The sequence below is a fragment of the Trachymyrmex septentrionalis genome, unplaced genomic scaffold (genome assembly GCF_001594115.1).
Source record: "Trachymyrmex septentrionalis isolate Tsep2-gDNA-1 unplaced genomic scaffold, Tsep1.0 scaffold76, whole genome shotgun sequence".
Lineage (NCBI taxonomy): Eukaryota > Metazoa > Arthropoda > Insecta > Hymenoptera > Formicidae > Trachymyrmex > Trachymyrmex septentrionalis.
In genome coordinates, this window is record NW_017305947.1 from 1,345,465 (window position 1) to 1,368,292 (window position 22,828).

Sequence of the window (22,828 nt, forward strand, 5' to 3'; positions counted from 1 at the left end):
TATATATATATATATCGTTCCTTCGATTAAAAAATGACACAATTTAAAAAATTAAGTTTCTTACAAAACAGAAAAAATTAGTTTTTAACTAAGCAAAAAATTATTGACTTATATCAAATAATATTGGCACAAAACAAGTATATTCTTATAATAATCAAATATAATTTTTGTTTCATAACTCTAAAAGAAACTATTCTTTTTAAGTTATGACGATTTTGATTTTTATAAAGTTAAGTTAGTTCACCTTTGATAATTGATATAAGATAATGTATGATATAAGATATGTAATTTGTTTAATTCATTCATGGCAATAACTTGAAAAATCACATTTTTTAATTATTTTGCCTAAATTTCCACACATTAAACAATTTTTCTAATTAAAAATGATATGAACATTATATATATTATAACCAATTAGATTATTTTATAATTCTAAAAAAATTATTTTATGATATGATCCATTAAATACATGAACTCTCTATCAAACAATTAATCATTTCGTTAAAAAATAACTTTTTTGTGAACAAATTAATCAGCTGCATATATTTTCAAAATTGCATTGTTGTTTAAAAGCGAGATTATTTTATTAATTATTTTATTAAACAGGCATTATAGCTTCATAAAGTTTAAGATTTAAAAAGGAAATTCATCAATTTCACGAAGTAAATAAGTACCGCAAAATTAAAATTAAATTATAATGTTCATGTTTATATCGAAGAAAATAAGAAAATATAACAAATGTCCTTAATATTGTATTATTTTCTCAGTTTTATTGGTCAATTTCGCTTATAAGCTTACGCCACTGGTCGCCATTGATCAATGTGCTTTTGCTCTGTGCTCTTCCCTATCCTCGATTCGGATTTTTTAACGATATAACAAAACCATTTTTAATCAATTTTATCGCTGCCTTCACAACGAGACCCGTCCTATTTCCAAATTTTTTTATTTCCATTCTGGATAAATTTAATTTATCAAGTTACGTAATATACATTTTTCTGTTAATGCGTAGAACGTACATATTTCTCAATTATTGCTGCAACGTTCGACATTAATAAAGTGGTGTTTTTGAGCGTGAAATTAGAGACTATTAAACTTCGCGGGAGCTTTCTTCTAAGAGTTTTTTTATTTTCCGAGTGTTTTCAGGATAAATAAAATTTCATAAATCCTACTTGGATTTGATCACGATCGGCTTATGAGTTAAACCGCTTATCGATGAAATTCAGTGGCATTTAAGTCGGTTTAAAAACCTCATCGAAATCGATCCCGACAAAAGAGACACGTCTACGTATCGAAAACTCTTTGCAAAAAAAATCCTTCTAATAGACGATATTTATAATGTGTTACAGATTTGCAGAGACTCGTACAAATGCAATTGTAAGGGAATAAAAGGGCAGCCAGGATTTCCTGGAATACCTGGGCCTCAAGGAACGGAAGGACTCCCAGGTGATATCGGACCCGACGGACCTCCCGGACCCAAAGGCGAGAAAGGAGCAGCAGGAGAATATGGAGCCACCGGAGAGAAGGGCTACCGAGTAAGAAAAATTGATTTGATTTTATTATTGACCTTTCATCACTTACATGAGATGTCGGAGTTTTTCTTAGACATCTCGTGTAAGTGATGAAAATTAAGCAAATTTATAAAGCTGTTTATAAATTTGCTTAATTTGTGAATGCTATTTATACATTATATTTATCATTTAGTTACGTAATAGTATTATCGCATAATGCGAAAAGATGAGCCTTTTAGTTAGAATAAATCCAACATTGGCGATGCAAAATAAAAGAAAAAATTCTAATTCACGGTGTAGAACTTGAAACTATTTGCTAAAAGTATTGACATAAAACCCGTTTTATTTCATATTTCCACATCGGAAGATTTAAGTAAACCGTTACGTACAACTTTTCCTAAAAATCGACTCGTTTTTTTTGAGGAAGTTTGTTTTTCCTGTAATTGATATTTTTAGGAACTTTCAAATATCTGATATTTGTCAAACAAAATACTTATTAATTTTGTGTAAGATATTTTTGACACAATGCAAATTTATATACATAAAACTTCTGAAACAATTAATTTTATTAATTATTTTACAAAAATTGCTTTCCTTATGTACTTTTATTGCAATAATAAAAAATTATATGTATATATTTTACATATATCCATATGCAATTGCCAGTTAAATCAATTGCAATGGTAATTAGTTTCTTTACAAGCAAGTGTTTTACGTTAATTAAAGTTCGCGATCAGTATTTGCAAACGCGATAACCATTTACATACTAACAATTTTAATAAAATGATATTTAATTTTTTTAAAATAAATACTGACGTTTATTTCCGCAAGATATTTGTTTTAACAATTAATATATATATAACAACAAGCACAAAAATAAAAAGAAATGATAAAAATACAGTGTTGTTTTGCTAAGTTCTTCAAAAACCAAATTTTAATTTGTTAAGTAAGAGAGCAATCACTCAGATTTTCTGAATCGAAATGAGACCGCCACAAACAAGTATGTAAGTTGTGCACTGCACAAAAGATATATTAATAAGAGAGGTGGCGCCAAATTAAGCTTAAAAAAATTCTTCAATCTTAACATTATTTGTGTTCGTTTTCGTAGGATTTAATTTCTTTTGAAACAAATATCGTATATTAATTTAGAGAAACCATTAGATCGTATAGGTGCTTATCTCTCAGCACTTAAAAGTTGTCAATAACAAAGCCTTACTCCGAACCACTTTAGCATCAGAAATGAAAAGTTGTAAATTTATCTTTTTAAAGATATTAAAAATTAAAGATATTAAAAATATTTTACTTAAAATATTGCTAAATAAAAATATTTATGGCGGTGGCAAAATTTCCTTTGCACTAAGGCATCTCATTGCTGCACTGACTCTGGGAATAAGTTACATGATTACTCCGCCCAATATTCCACTCTATTCAGAAATCACAAATGCTAAATAATGACTTAAATTCGTGAACCGGAACGGCAATACCGAGCATCTCTGAAACTACGTGTGCGACCATTAGAGATGAAAAAAAAAAAGAAGCATCTCTCCATAATTGGATCGTCTTAAGCGAAAGAGTTGAAAAAAAGAAACGCATGATGAGAACAGCAGACGTATATTCGTCGCATTCTCGATTCTCTCTATTCGAACGCGATTGTCCGCCGCGCTACATATGCTCCAAACGGGACAGAAAATAAGGAAAAAACGGCAGAAAAAGAACGAGAAGGAGGAAAGAAGCATCGTGGCGTCACCGACCAGAAACAGAACGCTTCCAAATGCAGAGGAAGAGGGAAGATCGCGAACACGAGAGAGGAATTACGGACGGACGAACACCCACGATGCCGCCCGCACTATCAACGTGCTGTTACACAAAGCCTGCAAATCCGCTGTTTCGCAATTTGTCAACCGGCATCGATGCGCGACACCGTGCAATATGATATAACACGAGATGAGCTCTGCTACTTTGAAGCGACATGCAAATTGCCGGCGAATTATGATTTCCTAAATTCGAGATTACGCGCTGCATTTAAAATATTTTGACAAATCGTGCACAGAAATATATTCCCCGCTTAATTAATTCTCATTTAATCGTAATTTGTTGCAAAACTGCAAAATAAATTTAGTTGATCATAAATTTGCAGGAGAATTTTAAAATTAATATTTACGTAACTTAGAAGCAATGTAGAGCTGAATTTGAAGTTTAATTAAAACTTTTAATTAACATTAAATTAAATATTTAATTAGGAATCCTAGATTCTCTGCTTTAAAATCAATTGCAAATTCCGAACGCGTTCGCCTTATATTCAGTGTTCTAGCTACATTGCAATTCTGTGAAAGAAGCGATGATTGTAAAAGACAAACGGACAATACCAACTTTGTGAATTAAGATTGCAGAAATTTGTACTTAGAATTATAAAATTAAATCACGCAACCGTACTATTATCGTGTCGTTACACAGAATGTAGAACGATTTAGCGTCGCAATTACCGAAATGTCACGAATAAATAAAACGTTATGGCTGCGCTCGATATGAGAAAAGTGTTGGTATACGTACAAACGTGGTCGACACATCTCGTGCTTATTAATCGTGCAAATTATTCATTCGCGTGCGGACTGCGAAATAGGACGCTGTCAATCTTCGTAACTGAAACTTGAAATTAAATGCTTTACATGACGATTATAATTTGACATCTTACACGCGCATACATATACCCCTTATAATTACTTTACATATTCAATTAGCTTTACTGATTGAAACTGATAAATATACAATTGCGATTTGACTAATCTAAAGTAAAATTTTGACTATATAATATTATTTAATATTAAAAATTACAAGATTTTGTTTGAGATACTTTATATACACGTATATAGTATATTATTTTATTATTGAATCATTATTTGGGGATACAAGTTATATTTTACTTTTATAATTGTAAAGCAGTTTTATCTTTTTCTTTCACTTATCTTTCTTCATGAAGATTCGTTCTTTATCGTTTCAAAATTTAACCAAGAAAAATGTCTTCATAAAGAAATGTTAACTCTAGACTTTCCAATGATTTATTTCCTATCATGGATGTACGTTTCGTAATCGTCTAAGTGGAATTGACGAAGAAATTTCAAGAATAATAACATCGATAACCGGAAGGGGCTTGTCATATCTTTTTGGTACGTCGCGAACAGTCCATTTTCAGAAAACTTTCGATCGGCGCAGACAGGAAGTGCCACCTCCGTCGTAAATCCAAATTATGCAAGAACGAAAATTCTGGTTATCATTACGCACCGATGTGTTACCACGTGTGCCACAATTCACCAATTACAACGATGCACGGCGTGTCACACATTCTCAATTAGCGGCGTACATCACTTGCTAATTGTATTACATCGATCGTTCTACCGCGGTATGTGTCGATAATGTCTTGCATCTTTGCTGAAGCCTATAATTATAATCTTTATAAAAGTTACGAAAATCTGAATTATATACATTTTCGCTACAGGGAAATTCTAAGTTAAAAATCACTTCCACATAGGAAGACTTAAAAAGTTACAAAATAAACTACTTATATTTGAATAGAAAGTAGCGCGAGAGATTGTATGCTTTATATATTTTTATACATTTTTTTACAATTAATGGGATTACAAGTATAAGAAAAATGCAAAGTGGATAATCAAAGTTCACATCTTGGACTGAAGGCAATATGAAGATATAACTTATAAAATACAAAATAAGCGAGTAAAATCGGGTTTGAGCCAACCCAATCTTGTTGTTTAATTATATTTTTGCGTAAATCTTAATTTCAAATTTACGCAAAAATATTTATTAAACGTCGAGACTCGTTTTGGCCAAATATAACTTTCTTTTTTGTGTTGAACATTTCTCGGTCGATTTTCATCTACAATTGTTTATAACTTATAAAGTTTCTCTTATTCACAAAAAAATATTTTTCTCGCTTCAAGACAGTCCTTATTTAAACTGCATTTTATAAATTATTGACTTATTTTTTCATCTGTGTGTCAAAGTTTCGAATTCGATAAACAGATAAAAATCGATGGACCGTAGAAACAGTGAGAATCAGGACGTCGAGAAGAGATAAGTCTGCAGAAAGGAAGAGAGAGCGAAGAGCGGGCTTATCGCCTGGCAATGCGAAGAGGCCATTTAAAAGGCGTGAGGCATGACGAATTACACATTCTGTCGCCGTAATGAACGGCCGTCGATTTGGGAACGCGTTCACTCCTTCATCATCATCTTTTTCTCCTTTTTCTTATTCCTCTTCCTACCGCGGTAAGTCTTCTCTGCTGCTTCCTCGTTACTCCTTTTTTCGCGCCTCGACATGTATGTACGCGCGGATTACATCAGGCGTATCTCTCGCTTCTGGAAGGTAAAATGACGTCACGGTCTTTTCTGGCTGGCCAAAGAGAAGAAATATACAGCCGCGTGTGCACAGGTACGATCTCTCGTATCTACTGGCGAGCCGCAGTCGTGCCGGTCACCACCGTCGAGTTGATTTACGGGGTTCTCGCGAATTTCTGTTTAAAGAAATAAAAAAAAAAAAGAAAGCGTCGCCCCTCCTTTCCCTTCTCTTCCTCGGCATCTTTAGATTTATCGGACTTCCTGAGATTTTTAATGCTCTCGCCTATATCGGGATCTACTTCTCGTCTTTAAGCCACTTTGTCGTAAGACGAGGACATTGATGGACTCGGGGATTAGAAGGGATTCCCCGTAGGTTTAAGGAGATTGCAGTTCGAGATCGTACGTGCGATCGGGGAATTTCGGTGGAGAGTTTCCCCGAGACGAGCCAAAGTGGCGATTGTATCTTATTTCAAACTCTCTCGGCAAGAAAAAGGACTCAGAAAGATAAAATTATATCATAACGAAAATTATAACAGACGGGACCACGGCAAAGTATATAAGAATGCCTTTTACAAACTTATAAATTTTTCAGAGAGATGGCAGTCTCTTTTCTTGGTAAAAAATTTTGGTCTTTATGTTTTGTTTAAATATCTACGTAAAAATCAGATTTAAATATTTTTTTATTAAAAAATAACTTCGGATTAAATAAAGGTTATAAATAATGTTAAGATTTTATTGTAATTTAAAACAAAATCTCAATTTGTTTTCCTTATTTCATAATTACTTATAATTCAGAAATTATTTTTTGCATAATACGAACATTTTTCCGAAAAGTATTTTATTTTAAAAAAATTCTATACTTAACTTATACTATTTATAGGTAAATTTAAATAATTTTAAATGGAAATTGCTATTTTCCGTTGTGCTCTTTAGAGTTAACTTAACATAACATTTAAGAAGCTTGTAGTAAATTATAATTCTGCCATCTTTCTTGTGTATTGTGTAATTGAACGATGCATTCTGAAACACGCGTTAAACGCATTTTAACGCAAGTTTATTCCATTCGCGAGAAAACCATTAATTTATAGCATAACGTGTATTTCTTATTGGTCAGCTTACGTAGTCAGTCTGAAATGAACAGAACTGACGTCATGATCCCTTTTAGTAGAAGCAAATAATTGAAGAAACATCGAACGAGGTTTTTTTTAAATCCAGTCTTTTTCTCGATTCGGCCATGACTTTCCATCAATTCCATCATTTTACAGTTAGAATTCTTGAGTTATAATTACAACGTATATTTCTTAAAATTGACTTAATTTTATAATAAATTCTAGTGGATGGAATTCGTGTGCTTTATTTAATCGTAAACATCTTGTTGTTTTATTAACAAACTTGACAACTTTTGGATTAAATAAATTCCCCCGAAAGAAATATTTCAAAATTCGTATTTTTCGCAATTTAAAAAATGCATAATCCAATTAATCACCTACCATGCAATTTTTAAAATGTATAATTTATAAAAAAAAATAATTGGAATTGAAAATTTATATTTTCTATATGAAACTGAATGTTATGTATATATGAAAAAGTTCAATATAAAATCAGTATTTACATTTGACAATACAATTTTTATAGTTTCAATGAAAAAAAAATCTTCTTCTACAGAGAACGATCTTTTTTCGTTTCGTTGAAAAAATACGTATACCCTTAAGAATTTCGCCAGTTTTGTTTTATCCGTTATTTTAGACCTCAATTGGCGAGCATGAATTCAAAGCGTACGTATCGTCGTGCAAATTTAACCGACCGATCAAAATTTACGATGGGGATCGGTTCCCTCGCCGATGGCTTATACGGTGTCACTCGTAAAACGACGACCGAACTGACGTCATGGTCCTTTCTGGCCAGCCAAGGGAGATGGCTCGGCTCCCCCGAGCGCTGTACACGGGCGCGTTGCAGACCTCGCTCTCGAAATTACCACAGGAGTAGTGGGAATGGCACAATTCTGCCGCTTCGGGTTAACGATTCGGCCTGGCGGCTTCCAGACGTGGGCGTTAATGATAAATTGCTAGCATCTCTCGCGCGTTTCTCGCTGCTTTGGCATTGATCCCTATCTACGTAACGATTACCCAGATATTACGTATTACGTGCATACCCACGTGCAAGCAGCGCGACTGATCGAGCCCCGTCTCTCCGTCATCGTCTCGTTGTCCCCAGGATTGACACAAATTGACACGCTGAAGACGCGGTCAGCATCCGACTGCTCTAAGCCGAGGTGGATTTAACTAATCTTCCATCGACGCGGAAGGTCTTTTCTTCTCGGGAAAAACGGTGCGTCGGCGTGATCGATTATGAAATGTTTTCAACGCATTCAGCAAATGCTACCTTCCCTTCGACATTTTCTCGAAATACTGAAATGAGAAAATCGTTATAGATTACATCGGAAATCTTTTATTCCTTTCTCTCGTTGTCAGTAAAAAAAAAAAGAAGTTTTAATAAAATACCGTAGCTTTTCTCCTCCACTTTAAAAATACAGCCTGTATTATACTTTAAACAAATATAAACGAGTTAAAAAATACTTTTTAAAATTTTATTTTTATTAAGTGCAAAAAACCGATCAAGTTTTATGTTATTAAAGAAAGACAAATATATGCAGAATAATAATGAAATAATTATTTCAGTAACAATCATGTTCTTTAAGATACAGTCTACAGTCTTGCTGCTAAATTTGTTTAAATGGACTACATTTTAGATCCTTTTATCCCATATCGTGTAAAATCGACCGGAAAAGAGGAGCGTGCGATGTAAACTCCAAGGGTTTGCTTTTCTCGTTCGGGAAAATTAAAGGGGACGTTGATCCTCCGTTGCGAAGGTTGAGTGGACGGATTATTAAAATACACCGCCAGAAAGCACCAATGATTACGTGACCGGGCTCTATCAAGCGGAGCCCGCGAGCTTTTTAGAGCGGCAATTTTAGAGCGCGCACGTCATAACTTTCATTTTCACATTCTCCCCAGCGTCTAAAACCGTCCCCGAGAAATTTCACTGCCCCCGAATGCCCGTTAAAACAAGCGATGCGGTACCGTTCTAATTAAAACGAGCGGAGACGATGGGTGGAGAGGGGCGTGAGGGGGGTGCCCGGGATAGATGAAAGAGCGAAAGAGCAAAGAAAATTTTAACAGGGCGGCAAGAGGAGGAGGTCAGAGGCCGGCCGTACGCCCACGCGATGAAAGAGAAGATGCGAACGCGGGAGTCGGACACAGTGCTTGGCGCGTGTGGCCCCCGTTTTGTTTTGCTACGTCCGGAAAAGTAGGGTATCTAAGCGCCGATAAAGAAATCTCCGCCTCGACGCCGGCAGTGGACCCGAAGTGTTCTTCTTCTCGGTACCGAAGCTACCGTGTTAAACTGACGCACCACGTCCCTTGACACCACGTCGGATGATGGCTGCAACAGTTTTACCGGCGAGAAACTCGATTCAGCACCCTGTAGAAAATATACGGCGGGCGCATCCCGAGTTACTAAAAATGTATTACAGTCGCGATTATTCCTGAAAATGTTATTGCAGCGAGTAACGTAACGAATATCTACTTTATTTTTACACTGGTAATTTTTTACACAGATATTACGCAGGTGTATTTATACATATTAATATTACGTGAGGTATATGTAACAATGCCTTTTTTCGTGCATTTTGCAGTACAACTCTTTGAAAAAAATTGTCGATAAAATGTTGTTTTCCAGTTTATCTTAAAAGAAAGGTTCTTCGCAAAGTGTAAAGTAGCTTGAAACTAAGTATAGCATAAAATATTCAAGATATTTAAAAATTAAGCTTTTATAATCCCTATACGAAGCGTTCATTATCGTAATCGACGTACGTTCAAACGAGTATGCTTTTCATGCAAACTTTCACGAGAAGTATTCTTTAATTATAAATATCTTCCGTTTATAAGGTTTAAAAAATTAATAAGGGTGCATATCCCAGAGCTTGTTTCTTCCTTTAAAATTGCAATTTATATTTCCTTATTTCACCTACAATTTTATAAAATTTATTATTAACGCCAATTTGTGAGACATTAACAATGATTTTTTTATACAATACGTATTGCTATAACAATGAGATAACAAAATTGGAATTTTTTAATTGCTTGCAAAATTGAGCGAAAATATTAAAAAAAAGAAAGAAAGCATACCTCAAAAGTATACTTTTGTTCTTCCATAATTTGTTATTATCGAAATTGCATTTTAAAATTAAAATACAATAATTTTAATATTTAAAACATTTAAACTGTTCTGGAAAATTTTATTTCTTTATTTGCATTGTTATAACAAATGAACGATGTGTAGTTTCAGCAAATAAAATTTTATATTCCAACATTTACATTTAGAACGGAACTACCCTCTAGCAATCTTGAAAGATGATGTGTTATCGATAATCAGCATCTGTCTTCCCCATTTTCGTGAATATTATGAATATTTTGCCGGTGCAATTTGCACACTGATAAGGGACACCGTGCAACACCGATAATGACCGTAAAACGGATACACGCGTTGCAGTCCTACGCGTTCATTGCTACTCTTTGATATCGCAAAATGCGGGGGTGAAACGCATTTCCGGTCTGCCATCGAGCGAGCATCGGACTGTATTACCATCATACGTCTCGCGAAATTATTTCCGCGTAAAATTTGAGACGTGCAAAATCAATTGACAGACATTTTAATTTTTACAAAATCATTCATTGAATAAATCTTCTTTCTATTAGAATTATTAATATTTCTTATAGTATTTTAATATTAATTTTCGGTGCTTTTAAGTATAGCATTTTTTTTTTTATGCCTTTTCTATTACTTATAATTTTTTTATTATTAAAGATATATATTTCGATTGAAAATAAAAAATTTTTTTTAGAATATGTTCATTTTTTTAAAAGTTACAGACAATTGAATTAGTTAGGTATGCCAATATCCAAATGTATTGTTCCCCATAATGTGCACCGAAGGATTACTATACTCGTATATTAATATATATAATTATTGTATTTATAATATATCAGTAATGTAAAGTATTGATTGCAATATCAATGTGAAAATTATATAAAATATTATTAAATACTTATCTTAGATAAATTTGCAATCGAGGTTGCCAAAAATATTTATCTTTAACATTTCTGGAACACCTTACATAAAAGGAAATATTTCACATCCAACTATCTCGAAATCTTTCTTCACATTTCCAGTTCATCGCCCAAATAAATTGTCGCGATTAATCCTCCGAGAGATCTTTTCTAATTAAAATGAAACAAAAAATCGTATATTTTACTCGACACATTTTTATAATAAGTAAAATTATGATACACAGCAGCTGTCTCCCTACTTCTTCGTGACAGGCTCTAAGTTAATCTTCGTGACCTACTTCTCGGAACTTTCGCGTTCGTTAAAAAATCAGGTCCCTCTGACGAAACTGTCAGAGATCAAGCGAGACAAAAGCTGGAAGTTGAGAACTAGGGAGGATGGGGAGGCATCACGCGCGCTGATAACGCACTTCCCATTGACAAATCGCACTGTGAACCCAGCTCACTCCTGAAACCGGATGTCCGTATGATCTCATATTCAGATATCCATTCTCTCTCTCTCTCACTCTGCTTGTATATCCCTTCTCAAAATTTCTGCGGTATATATTCTAGCATATGCAACGTCTCCTGTGACGTCGTATCCATTCCTTCATTTCCTCCTGGCCTCCTTTCGCGTCCAGCTTTATCTCATCGGTGCTCGACAGTTTCGGCTTTTGAAATAATCGAAATAATTGCCACAATAATTTAATCCCCAAATTAATTTAATTAAAACAAACTTAATCCGAATAGTCTCATCTTTATAAAACATATAAACTTTAATACATGTAATGAAATTTTGTTTATAAAACTGAGTGACCTCAATCCAACTATTATTAATAATATTTATGTAATATTTAAATTATATCTTATTTCATAAATTTATATTAAAAACATTTAAATATTATATGTGTAATAAAATATAATGAAATAACATTTCCTTTAATTAAAATTTTTATTTCTTTTTTCTGTTTCACTCTTCTCACACTTTTGTAATTTCTACTATATTAAAGTTGTATACTCTAATTTTATATAATCGAGCTTTTTTCATACATAATGTAATTTATCTACAACAAACAAAATTGCACTCAAGTTGCGCTTTTAAAATTTTGATTACGTTAATATGGATGACATCCCGTCAATCAATCTCATGAAAGTATATGTGACAACTTCTTCTTACCAAGAGAAAGAGAAAATGTCAGTATTTTATATCCATTGCATCCCATTTACAGATACAATGTCTGATTCGACCGTGTCATAGTGGGTTTCCCCTTTCGTTCACACCAGACAGCAGCTACCCAATCAATACCAGCCTTTAAAAGGCATCCCGTATCAATTTTGTATCGGGCATGCCCATAAATGGCATCTCCCGTCCACCGCCATGCTTGTCCTACAGCACCGTGATATTGGCTTATGAATATATTATCAACAATGGATTTTTTATGAAATTTTTACTATACGTTAGAACGAGATTTTCCCCGTTCCAATCTTTTATTTGAGTTAATAGCATATTACATAACCTGTGACTCATTTTATTTTTACAAGACAAAATTTTATTTTTACAACGTGAGAGAACATTCTCATGGCCATCGCTTAAACACATTTTATCATTACATTACCCTGCTGCATTACCGGATATATTTGTGTGATACACAAAGCACTATTAGTTTTATAATGTAGATTTTTATATCGCATAACTTTTTAATTGCTAATCCTCGGTCGCTGTTATAACGTTTGTAATCGGACACGTTTCTTACATCTTACGTAAGAGGTCAACTGATAACGACACCCGTTTTGAACACAAGTTACGCGTAGACACAAGTTAATACGCATTTATGCGTAGACATTTATGCATGATAAGCTCAATGGCGTCTGAATAGAGAAAAAAATTTCGTACTGCGTTGTAGCTATATTTTAATTCGTTTATAACTTCATTGGTCTGTATAATACAATATATCTTAATTTCTCGGTCAAGTAGAACTCATTCTGTATGTATTTATTTATTTAATTTTTAAAATAATTAGTAGTACATTTTTTGTAATTAAATATGTGTTAATCCTTCTGTAATATGAAATTTTGACCCTTCATCCGCAGTTTGAATCTTCGAATTTCAAATTTTTATATGTGTTTCGAATATTATATATAAAAATCTGAAAAATTATTTACATATTTGTGAAAGCTTTAACAACAAATTTTTGCTATCATGGAAGTAGAATTGTATTTTACTTATTTGTTGCAGATTTAAATTTATCTACCAAATTCAAACAATAAAAAAATCAATTGCGCCTTTAAAGTCCAACGTTGCTAGCGGAGAATTAAAATGCAAATTTAATAATTCCTTAATTCTTTTGAAAAGTTTTAACAATTAAATTATCCAATTCCTAAAACATTCAATATATTTACAGCTAAAATTTATTGTAATGTTATATTCTTATGAATGTAATTTATAAATTTATGCTCCCTTGCATGTAACTTCACAGTACTTACTTAGTAATATTGTCTCCAATTATAATAAATGTCTTATTTTGTTAGTGCTTAAATTGGATAACTGATACGCACACGCTTAATAGTGATAAGCAATGTCACCCCACGATAAGCTTCTAAAAAACAAAACAGAGAAGGATGTTGACAAAGCTTCTAAGAAATGACAAGAAAATTATGTCATTAAAACGTAATGCAGATTAAGTTACAACGCATGATCGCTTATTTAAAACTCTAATTTTTATTTAAATGTCTAAATAGTATTCTCAAGTTATCACGCGCAAAAGCTATCACGCATATTTTTTTGCAATAATTGAAAGCTATCATAATAATCGAAAATGGAGTTCTCATTTTCTGTAAATTTATTCTTTCTGTTTCTGACAAAAAGAATTTAATTTCTAATAATTGTTGTTGTATTATATCTTGCATAATAAAAGCAATAATAATTTTTAAAGAGAAGTCTTGTCGTTTTATTATAATACATTTTACAGTCACACATTAAAAAATCAGTTTTATCGATTGTTTTATTTTTTTTTAAATTTTAATTTAACGATTGTAAGCTAAAGTTTTATAAATTTTTTCTATCTCGCATAAGCACTCAATTTTTCTAAGTGTACTTTCTTTGAAGAGAACTTTCTTCTTGCGGATTCTCATCGGAAGTATCGGACATTTGTGACGAACACAATAGTATCTTTGTGAAAGGATATGCGTAAATTCTCGGCGAATGCAATAAACACGTTAAAACTCAAGGGGAACAAGTAATGACGCTGTAACCACACGCAGCATTCGAGCAAGATGTTTAATGCAAATACGCCACGTAAAAGCCAACGAAAAGCAGTAAAATCTATCTGTTTAGCGTCTACTACAAGTGTATTTCTTGTGGAAATTAGCAGAAATGTACCCTACCTAGTACTTTCTTAACGGTCAAACAAAAGGAACAAGTTTTGCTTTCTTAGTCGATTTCTCGTTTTTTTCCAGAGATTGTTCATAATTAAATTGAACATTTATTTTACTTATTTATTTTTATACGTTTTTAATACTCCTATACCTTGTTTTCTGATGATATATATTCTCTTCAATATCTTGAATTATTACCACGCATATCCAGTTACATCTAATGTGTTCTATTTATGTATTATATTTCGAAAGGCAGAAATAATATAGCAAGAAATTGAAATTCCAAAATTAGCAATAAATAACATTTGCAAATTTTTATCTGACGTTAAAGTTCCGTAAATGTATATTCCATAAACGTATATTTCTCTGATGGGGACTGTGGATGTTTGTATTGGATGTTGGATGAGATGAGATGAGAAATGTACGCCGGGTTGTGTAAACGATGGAGAGAAACTACCTAGACGCATCGTTAATTAGGCGAGAACGTGTCCAGATGTAGAACGTTGCACAGCCGCCCTTTAACCAGCTCGAAGTGAAGCGCGGTGGATGTCATCAACGAAATGCATTTACGCTCTTCTGCATACGCACGCACTTACATACGTATTTTGCATACGCACTTTCCAGGATCTCCGACACCCGGTTGAGAATGTCGCGCTCTTTGAATTACAACGGCGTCGTCGCGATGATATGATTCGGACGACCTCCCTCCGAATCAAGGATACAACGCAATCATATCTGCAATTGCAATAATGTTACGAGATGTACTTGAGTGCGGCGATGGTCAAGTTAATCATAATTGAGCGCGGAGATAATAGAGATTAATCGTAAAAAGCATTCGGCGATTAGTCTGATATTTTCAGTTCCGAAATATTATTCTCTGAAATCCAAGCCTAAATTAATATAAAATAATAATATGATAAATCGGATTATTTTATTAAATGATAAAAACGATCGAATTAATTAGCTTTATATTTTAATATGAAACAATTATTAATTAACATTGATATGATTTTAAGCACGATACCAGCAATGTATTTATATTTGCATTCATAATCGTTGAAAATCGTAAAAAAATCAGACATTATTTTCTATTTCTTCTGTTTAGGGCGACGATGGTATACAAGGATTTATGGGAGCTGCAGGACTTTCCGTACGTATATTAGCTGCTCTACCATCTTTCGAAGTAAATCAAAGTCCGCAAAATTAGAGTATATGCGTGTCTCAATATCTTTATTTTTTTTAATAATCACATATTATATAATATGTGTTAAATTTTGTTATTTCTATATTATGTATATTATCTCACACACAGTAAAGCTTAAGCAATATAAAATAAATTCTAATCATTTTTTTTTTTTTTTAATGAATATGTGAAAACAAACAAATTTTCTTGATATAATCTAACTATAGAACATAAATGAAATCTTAATCAAAAAATTCTCTTTTGGTTTCTTTCTGTATTATAAGAAAGAAAAGATTGAAATCAAGAGCTTCTTGCATTTCTAAATTAAATTTAGTGAATTTTCAAGCTGAATTTAGTCTAATGTTTTACGTTTCATTCTTATACCTTTAAATGTAAAAGAATCATTCAGAGGAATTGTAGCAAGCATTCCTTAGGGTAATCCTGGTGTATCCGGTGTGATGGGTCCAGATGGACTGGACGGATGCAACGGAACCGATGGTCGTGCTGGTGCACCCGGTATACCCGGAGTTTTCGGGCCTCGTGGTGTACCAGGTCCCTCGGGCGATTATGGTTTCCCGGGAGAACCTGGTGATGGAGGTATAAATTCGGTTGGTGCCAAAGGAATTCGCGGTAATCCCGGTATCGATGGTTTGGAGGTAAGAATTCACATTTAACGTGAAATATGTGCCACATTTAATGTAAAGTATATTATTTAATAATTTGAACGTTTAAAATCATATTTTAATAACGATATTTATGCTATCAAAAAAATTTAATATCTAAATATTTCTATTATTCATTTTCATGTAACATCACTTTACTGATAAAAATTCAGTGCAATAATAAAATAAATTAAGATTGGAAATAAGACCGTTTATGTTAAATACATTACTTTAAATACCAAACGCCACTACGGTCTGAGTGTTAAGATGTTGAACTATTATATATATATAACATATATATATTCATTTAAATGATTTAATTTCAGAAATGATAATTGCATATGTCGGACTTTCAACGCAATCAATCTGAAATATTAATAATCCCTCCAAATTTCCCAAATATAAGTTCATTACAGTTTTTTAAGATTAAATTATCGGCACGCAATTATCATTTCTGAAATTAATTCATTTAAATGAATATATATAATAGTTCAATATCTTAACATTCAGACCGTAGTGGCGCTTCGCATTTAAAGTAAAATAAATTAAATTGACAATTATATCGTAGCATTATATTATTAATATTCATGTGTGATGCAATTATTCTTTTTCATTCTCCGTAATTGAATCTTAAATCAGTAATAGTGCATATCGTACATTAATAATTTAAATTTATAAACTTTTCTATATGTAGAAAAGTATATACATGTACTTATGAAAATAAGTATATATATATAATTAATTTATAAATATATTGTTAACATTTAATCTACATTTATATCGATAGTTTCTTGTAATTGAAATTGATCTCTTCATGAGTTTATTACATAATACTAGAAAGAGAATTACCATATAATAAATACATTATTTCTCCTAAAATTATGGATTAATTCCGCCGTAATCTGCCCTTGTAAGCAATCGTCGTTCTAAGATATGATTGCGTTTCCAGGGTTATCGAGGACAGCAGGGGCTCACCGGCGAGATGGGTTATCCAGGAGACACAGGCGACTTTGTAAGTAATCACAGAAGCACGCTTGTTTATCCCACGGTTGTTTAAGGTACCGTAACACCGGTCGATCGGTGCTGACTCTCGAGGGCCGGTGAACCCTCGCGCGAGCGTTTAGGTAGATCCCCGGAGAACGGATATGAAGGAGGAAAACGAGAAGAAAGAGAGGACGAAGAAGGAGACAAGCTCGACAGTCCAACTTTCGGGATGGCTTTCGTTCCTTTTTGCGAAACGCCACCTGCTCACATGAAATATCATTTGCTGCTCCAAAGTATTCCCCAGCAATGTTTACGGGGTATCAGGTAAAGAGGAAGAAAAGAAGCGGAAAGAATCCGAAAGAATTCCGCGCGAATCGCGATTTCCGTCGCGCGATAAGCACCGCTCCAAGGAATCCTCTTACACGCCGTCGAGTTAAAAGTCACCTCTGAACACGAACGCAAATGCACATTCAGGCTTTAAGTAAAAATACGCAATATTGGTCGAAATGAATGTTCACGCTCTAAAAGAGGAATACGTGTTCGCGTGTCTCGACTGCTACAGAATGATTCGAAAATTTTGGTCAAGAATAGTTAGAAAAAAATCGAACAGTATAAGAATAAAACATTATTAATTTTAATTGACACACATATGCTAATAAATTTCTCGACATTATCCTTTTTTATTTTAAACATCTACATAGAAAGAATGATTTTGCTGAAGTATCTGAAAATTTATTTAGAGGCATTAGTTATGACACAACGGAATTATTTTCAGATCGGTATAAATTTTTAGATACTTCAGCAAAACCGTCCTTTCATTGTAGAAATAATCATAGAGATATTAGAATAGAAATACTTATATATATTATTTAAAATTCTTGAATATGAAAGAAAAGATTATAGTATGAAAAAGTAACTTATAAATTAGAAAGAGAATGAATTAAATTAAAAATAGAAAGACATATTCGTTCAAAAGAAAGAAACGGATGGTAGATTTGTAATCTAGAAAGAATAGGGTACCGTTTCTCTTAAATTACAGCTGTGCGATACGGAAAGCGCGATATGGTAATGTAACGTATGCCGCGAGTATTTCGGTTCGTATAAATCAGACGACGGAATTTTACGAGATTCTTAAAGCGTATAGAGCTAGATGCGACGACCACTCGAAAGTTATCTGCACCACTTGTATCCGCAATACTCCAAGTTATGCCCGTAGGGTTGAATTACGTGCACGTGTTACACGTATCCCCCGAGGCACAAGGAAACCCTTTTTGCTAAAAAGGAAAGGTTTTAACGTTTTCAGCACGTGTACTTACTAGTGATACAGCCGCTTATCAGCTACTTTCGTGTAGGAAGCGAAGCTTTCTTCTTGCTTCCAATTCAATTGACACAGCTAATTAACGAACGAAGCGACAGACTCTTCTCTCGGAAGATTCACAGCTCCGCTAATGAAAGATCACAGAGAAAAAAGCTTTTTTCGATGTATGACAAATCGATCAAATTCAGGATAAGTGCCTATCGTCATTGTTAATTCTTAACGATTCTTTTATCTCAGAGACAATTATTTAACATGTAACGTGCGAATTTTGTGTATCGTTTTTTCACCAAAAACTTATCTTTCTTCTTCACCTTTTGATGTCACTCGGAGTATGGCATATCCGACTGTTTCTTTTACTTTATACCTTATAACTTTAACTTCTTTGTTAGTAAAGATACATTTAATTTTTTATCATTATATTTCTTAATATGACATTTTTAAAAAAATTGATTATAATGCTCATATTATATGCTCATATTACATGCTCATTTATATGCAATACTTTTACTTAATATTCAGTATATTATATATGACAAAATTTATAGTGTGACATTAAAAGGTTAATATTTTTTTTTTACATGCACTGCAGAAAAGAAGCTATCTTTTTCTCATCATCTTATATATCAATCCTTTCGTTTTAAAGAAATTTTTATTTATTAAGAAAATTATTTTCATCAATTTAATATCAATTTAATAAAGAGGTAGTGTTTCATGCCAAGTGAATACATATCTATAACTATAATATAAACTTTGTATTGCAATATAAATCTTGTATTAATTTTGTATGTATACATTATTTTTTGTAAACAATTTTTTTCTTAATATTTTTTACCAAGTCGCGTATTGCAGAAAAAAGCTATTTCTTCCATCGCGATTTTCTAGAAATAACTTCAACTGTGTCGGCTTGAGAGCAGTGCCAAGTGAATACACGAAGAGAATAAAGAAAAGAAAGTATTAAAATGTGCGAGAACTTCGTACTTAATCGCTAAATACGAAACGTTGAAATCCGAAGCGTTGCGTCCGTTGTCAGCTGCTATCTGCTGACACGACTGTCGCTGATAGCGCAAGAGAAGTCCGTCTCTTCGCACGAGATGACGAAGGGAAGATTTTACTCGGCGAACAACGGCTTCTGAGAAACTCGACGAGCCCGAGTTCTCCTTCTTGACCCTCGGCAAAAGTTGACTGCACCTCTTGCGCCATTAAGGAAGACACAATCGGCTACCGAAAACCGGTTCTTTCATTGTCAATGCGTTAATCGTACGAGCTGCACAATTGCATGGGTAATTTTTTTATGGCGATGGCACGAACTTCGAGTCGGCACCTTTTCTCCCATACAAATGGAGGGCGGATCGGCAATTAATTCGACAAACTGCGATAACAAATTTCCGTCGTTTCTCAAGAAAGATTGAATGGTTCATCATTCGCGTTCGTTAATTTTGACGTATCGATATAATATCTTAACATATATTATTCTCCATTTATTATATATTTTCCACTTGTAATTTAATAAGAGCCATTGTCACAAATTTTTCAATATCGTATTATCATTAATTATAAAAATAAATTTTACATAATTGCATATATTTAAAATACTCCTATTAATTACATATAATCACGGAGTCAAGGCTCAATCATTTAAAAATATCATAGAATAAAATTTACATCTTGTTAGAAGATTTTAATTTTGTTAGAAGCAATGATAATAATTGAAATATTTCCGTAGGTCTAATTAACTGCATTAATAAAAGCAAAATATTATGCTTTGCATTGTTTGAAGTAGTCTCGCAAAGTCCATGTCTGTAGTAGCTCCATTTCGCTCGGAGTAAAAATAAACAGGCATGGACCAGGACGTGCACTTAAATTAGCATTATAATGGACTCATAATACATGCACTTACGCTCTGCCACGCTAGATGTAACTTCAGCGTAATGCGTATGTAATATATAGGCAGAACCGGCAGAACTACATCAAGGTATACCGGGTGTCTCGAGGGTATCGCGCACGATCGCACGGTTACAAATCTCTTGACGAGTCTTGAGTTGATTAGTTAAACGGGAAACTGATAGTTTCAAACATTTCAGCATACGCTGATTCAGGAGTAAGGGAAGACCTGATACTTAACTCTGATCTGTTCCGATCCGTATTTAACTCAAAATGTAATTTATTTTCTTACCAATATTTTATTTAATTCTTTTCTCTGGTATTTGATGACTTTGTCTGTTAATAGTAAGATCTTTTTTCTGTGAAATTTTTTTACTTTTTATGTTTTAGAGTTTTTTTTAATTATATTCACTCAAGCAATATGATCACATAATAAATTTGAACAGACTAGCAGAGTTAAATGTATACTTGAACATATTCTATAATACATAAAGATTAAAATATATTTTGACATATTTTTTTTATTTAAAGAATAATAATGTTAAGATATAGCTTTTGCAAAGCAATGTTAATAATATTTATCAAAAATTAATTCATAAGACAGATTACGTAATGAAGCGAATTAACAAGTTACATTAATTAAGTGCGATAAAGTGAAAAAGATATTTGTATTCTCTTAGGGTTTACCAGGTTCACCTGGCTTGCCAGGTATGCAAGGTGAACGCGGTGACACCGTGTACGGTGTGAAGGGTCAACTTGGCGAACAAGGAGACAGGGGAGAGTCTGGACCACCGGGTAAAGATGAGTACAAGAAGACGGAAAATTCGTTGCCTGTGAAAGGACCGCAGGGTGCAAAAGGCATGAAGGGTTTCTATGGTGATCGAGGTCGCAAGGGAGAATTGGGCGCCAAAGGTCCACAGGTAATTATGCTGTATTAAATGTAATCATAAAATTATTAATACATTCGAAATAATATAAATAATATAACTGCACTCTCTATAAAAGACTACAAATATAAAAAATATATTATTAATAAGAAATCGAAAACTGTGCTCGACATAAATAATACGATTATTTTTTTTTGCGTATTAAAATATTTTAGTTAAATATTGTGACAGTAAATAGAATGCAATTCTTATTTAGGGTCGACCAGGATTCTTGGGTATCAAAGGTATAAAAGGTGAACAAGGTGATGATGGACCAAGAGGTAAGCAGGGTGTCGGGGGTCCGCCAGGTCCGGCTGGTGAAAAGGGAGAGAAGGGAGCTCCAGGATTTGCTGGATTGCCTGGTCCGGATGGAGATGATGTAAGTAAAATAATATATTTGACTTTATATATAAAAATTCTGACAAATAAAATTAATTTTTTTTTCAAATTTTAAATTAAAAGAATTTGTAAGATTTACATAAAAAGATTTTTTATATCAACTTTATGTGCATGACGATTTAATTTTTAATTGTTATTACTTAAAATTATCAATGTGCATTGCAATATTTTTAGTAATATCAAATTGATTAATGAATATTTAAAGAGTTATATATGGTAGTAATTAGATATATGAAGTTAGATATATTGCATTATTTAATAATTATTAAATAAAGGGAGAACCAGGGGAAGAAGGAAATCGTGGTCCACCTGGTAGACAAGGAGCTGAAGGAGAACCCGGAAAATACATCCCAGAACTTGATGAGATAATCGCTGGAAATATCGGGATCCAAGGAGATCTTGGTCAGTGAACATTTAATATTCTCTTTTCTAAAGATATTTAATATTTATTCGTGTCAATTATATCAATAGGTATAATTATTTTATATCTTTTTTTAAGTGAAAAATGATATTACATATAATACTTTCAACAAATTGCTGAAGATTAATACTCGTTTCCATCTAGGAAAAACTTTTTGCAAATCAATTTTGTAACCCAAAGTTTTTGTTTCTTTCAGGTCCCCCAGGCGAACCAGGCGAAACAGGAACACCAGGTTTGCCAGGAAAGGTCGGCTTCATAGGACCGCCCGGACCACCAGGACTTCCAGGTAACCCTGGTTTCGCAGGAGCGAAAGGCTCGTCTATAAAAGGAGAACAAGGAGATGATGGTAATTTGTTTTCTATATTTATTGTTTTATATCAATAATCGTTTTATAGCAAATGTCATGAATAATAATTGGCTATTTATAAATTATTCCAGGCTTATCAGGACCTATGGGACCTCAAGGATCTTCCGGATTATCCGGCTTACCCGGAATTATTGGTGCCAAAGGATTTCCGGGAGTAACGATAACTGGACCGCCGGGACCGGACGGCAATCCAGGTCTTCCAGGATTATCAGGCCCGCCTGGCGATCGCGGTGATCCTGGTCCTCCAGGTAAACTTACCTATTAAAAAATTTATTAGTCAAAAAAGTACTAGAAATTTTTATATACAATACATATATATAACATATAAAGTTATATATATATATATATAATT

At 33.1% G+C, this 22,828-nt stretch overlaps 1 protein-coding gene across 1 annotated transcript in view; it reads left to right on the forward strand.

Annotated features, from left to right (window-relative positions):
- LOC108754119 (collagen alpha-2(IV) chain) overlaps positions 1-22,828 on the forward strand; it is a 55,766-nt gene that overhangs the window by 24,009 nt on the left and 8,929 nt on the right. The window contains exons 2-10 of the mRNA XM_018496195.1: positions 1,347-1,532; positions 15,441-15,485; positions 15,953-16,174; positions 17,130-17,192; positions 21,044-21,283; positions 21,507-21,668; positions 21,964-22,090; positions 22,306-22,455; positions 22,548-22,724. Of these exons, the coding sequence (XP_018351697.1) occupies positions 1,347-1,532; positions 15,441-15,485; positions 15,953-16,174; positions 17,130-17,192; positions 21,044-21,283; positions 21,507-21,668; positions 21,964-22,090; positions 22,306-22,455; positions 22,548-22,724 (1,372 nt within the window). The remainder of the gene's footprint in view (positions 1-1,346; positions 1,533-15,440; positions 15,486-15,952; positions 16,175-17,129; positions 17,193-21,043; positions 21,284-21,506; positions 21,669-21,963; positions 22,091-22,305; positions 22,456-22,547; positions 22,725-22,828) is intronic.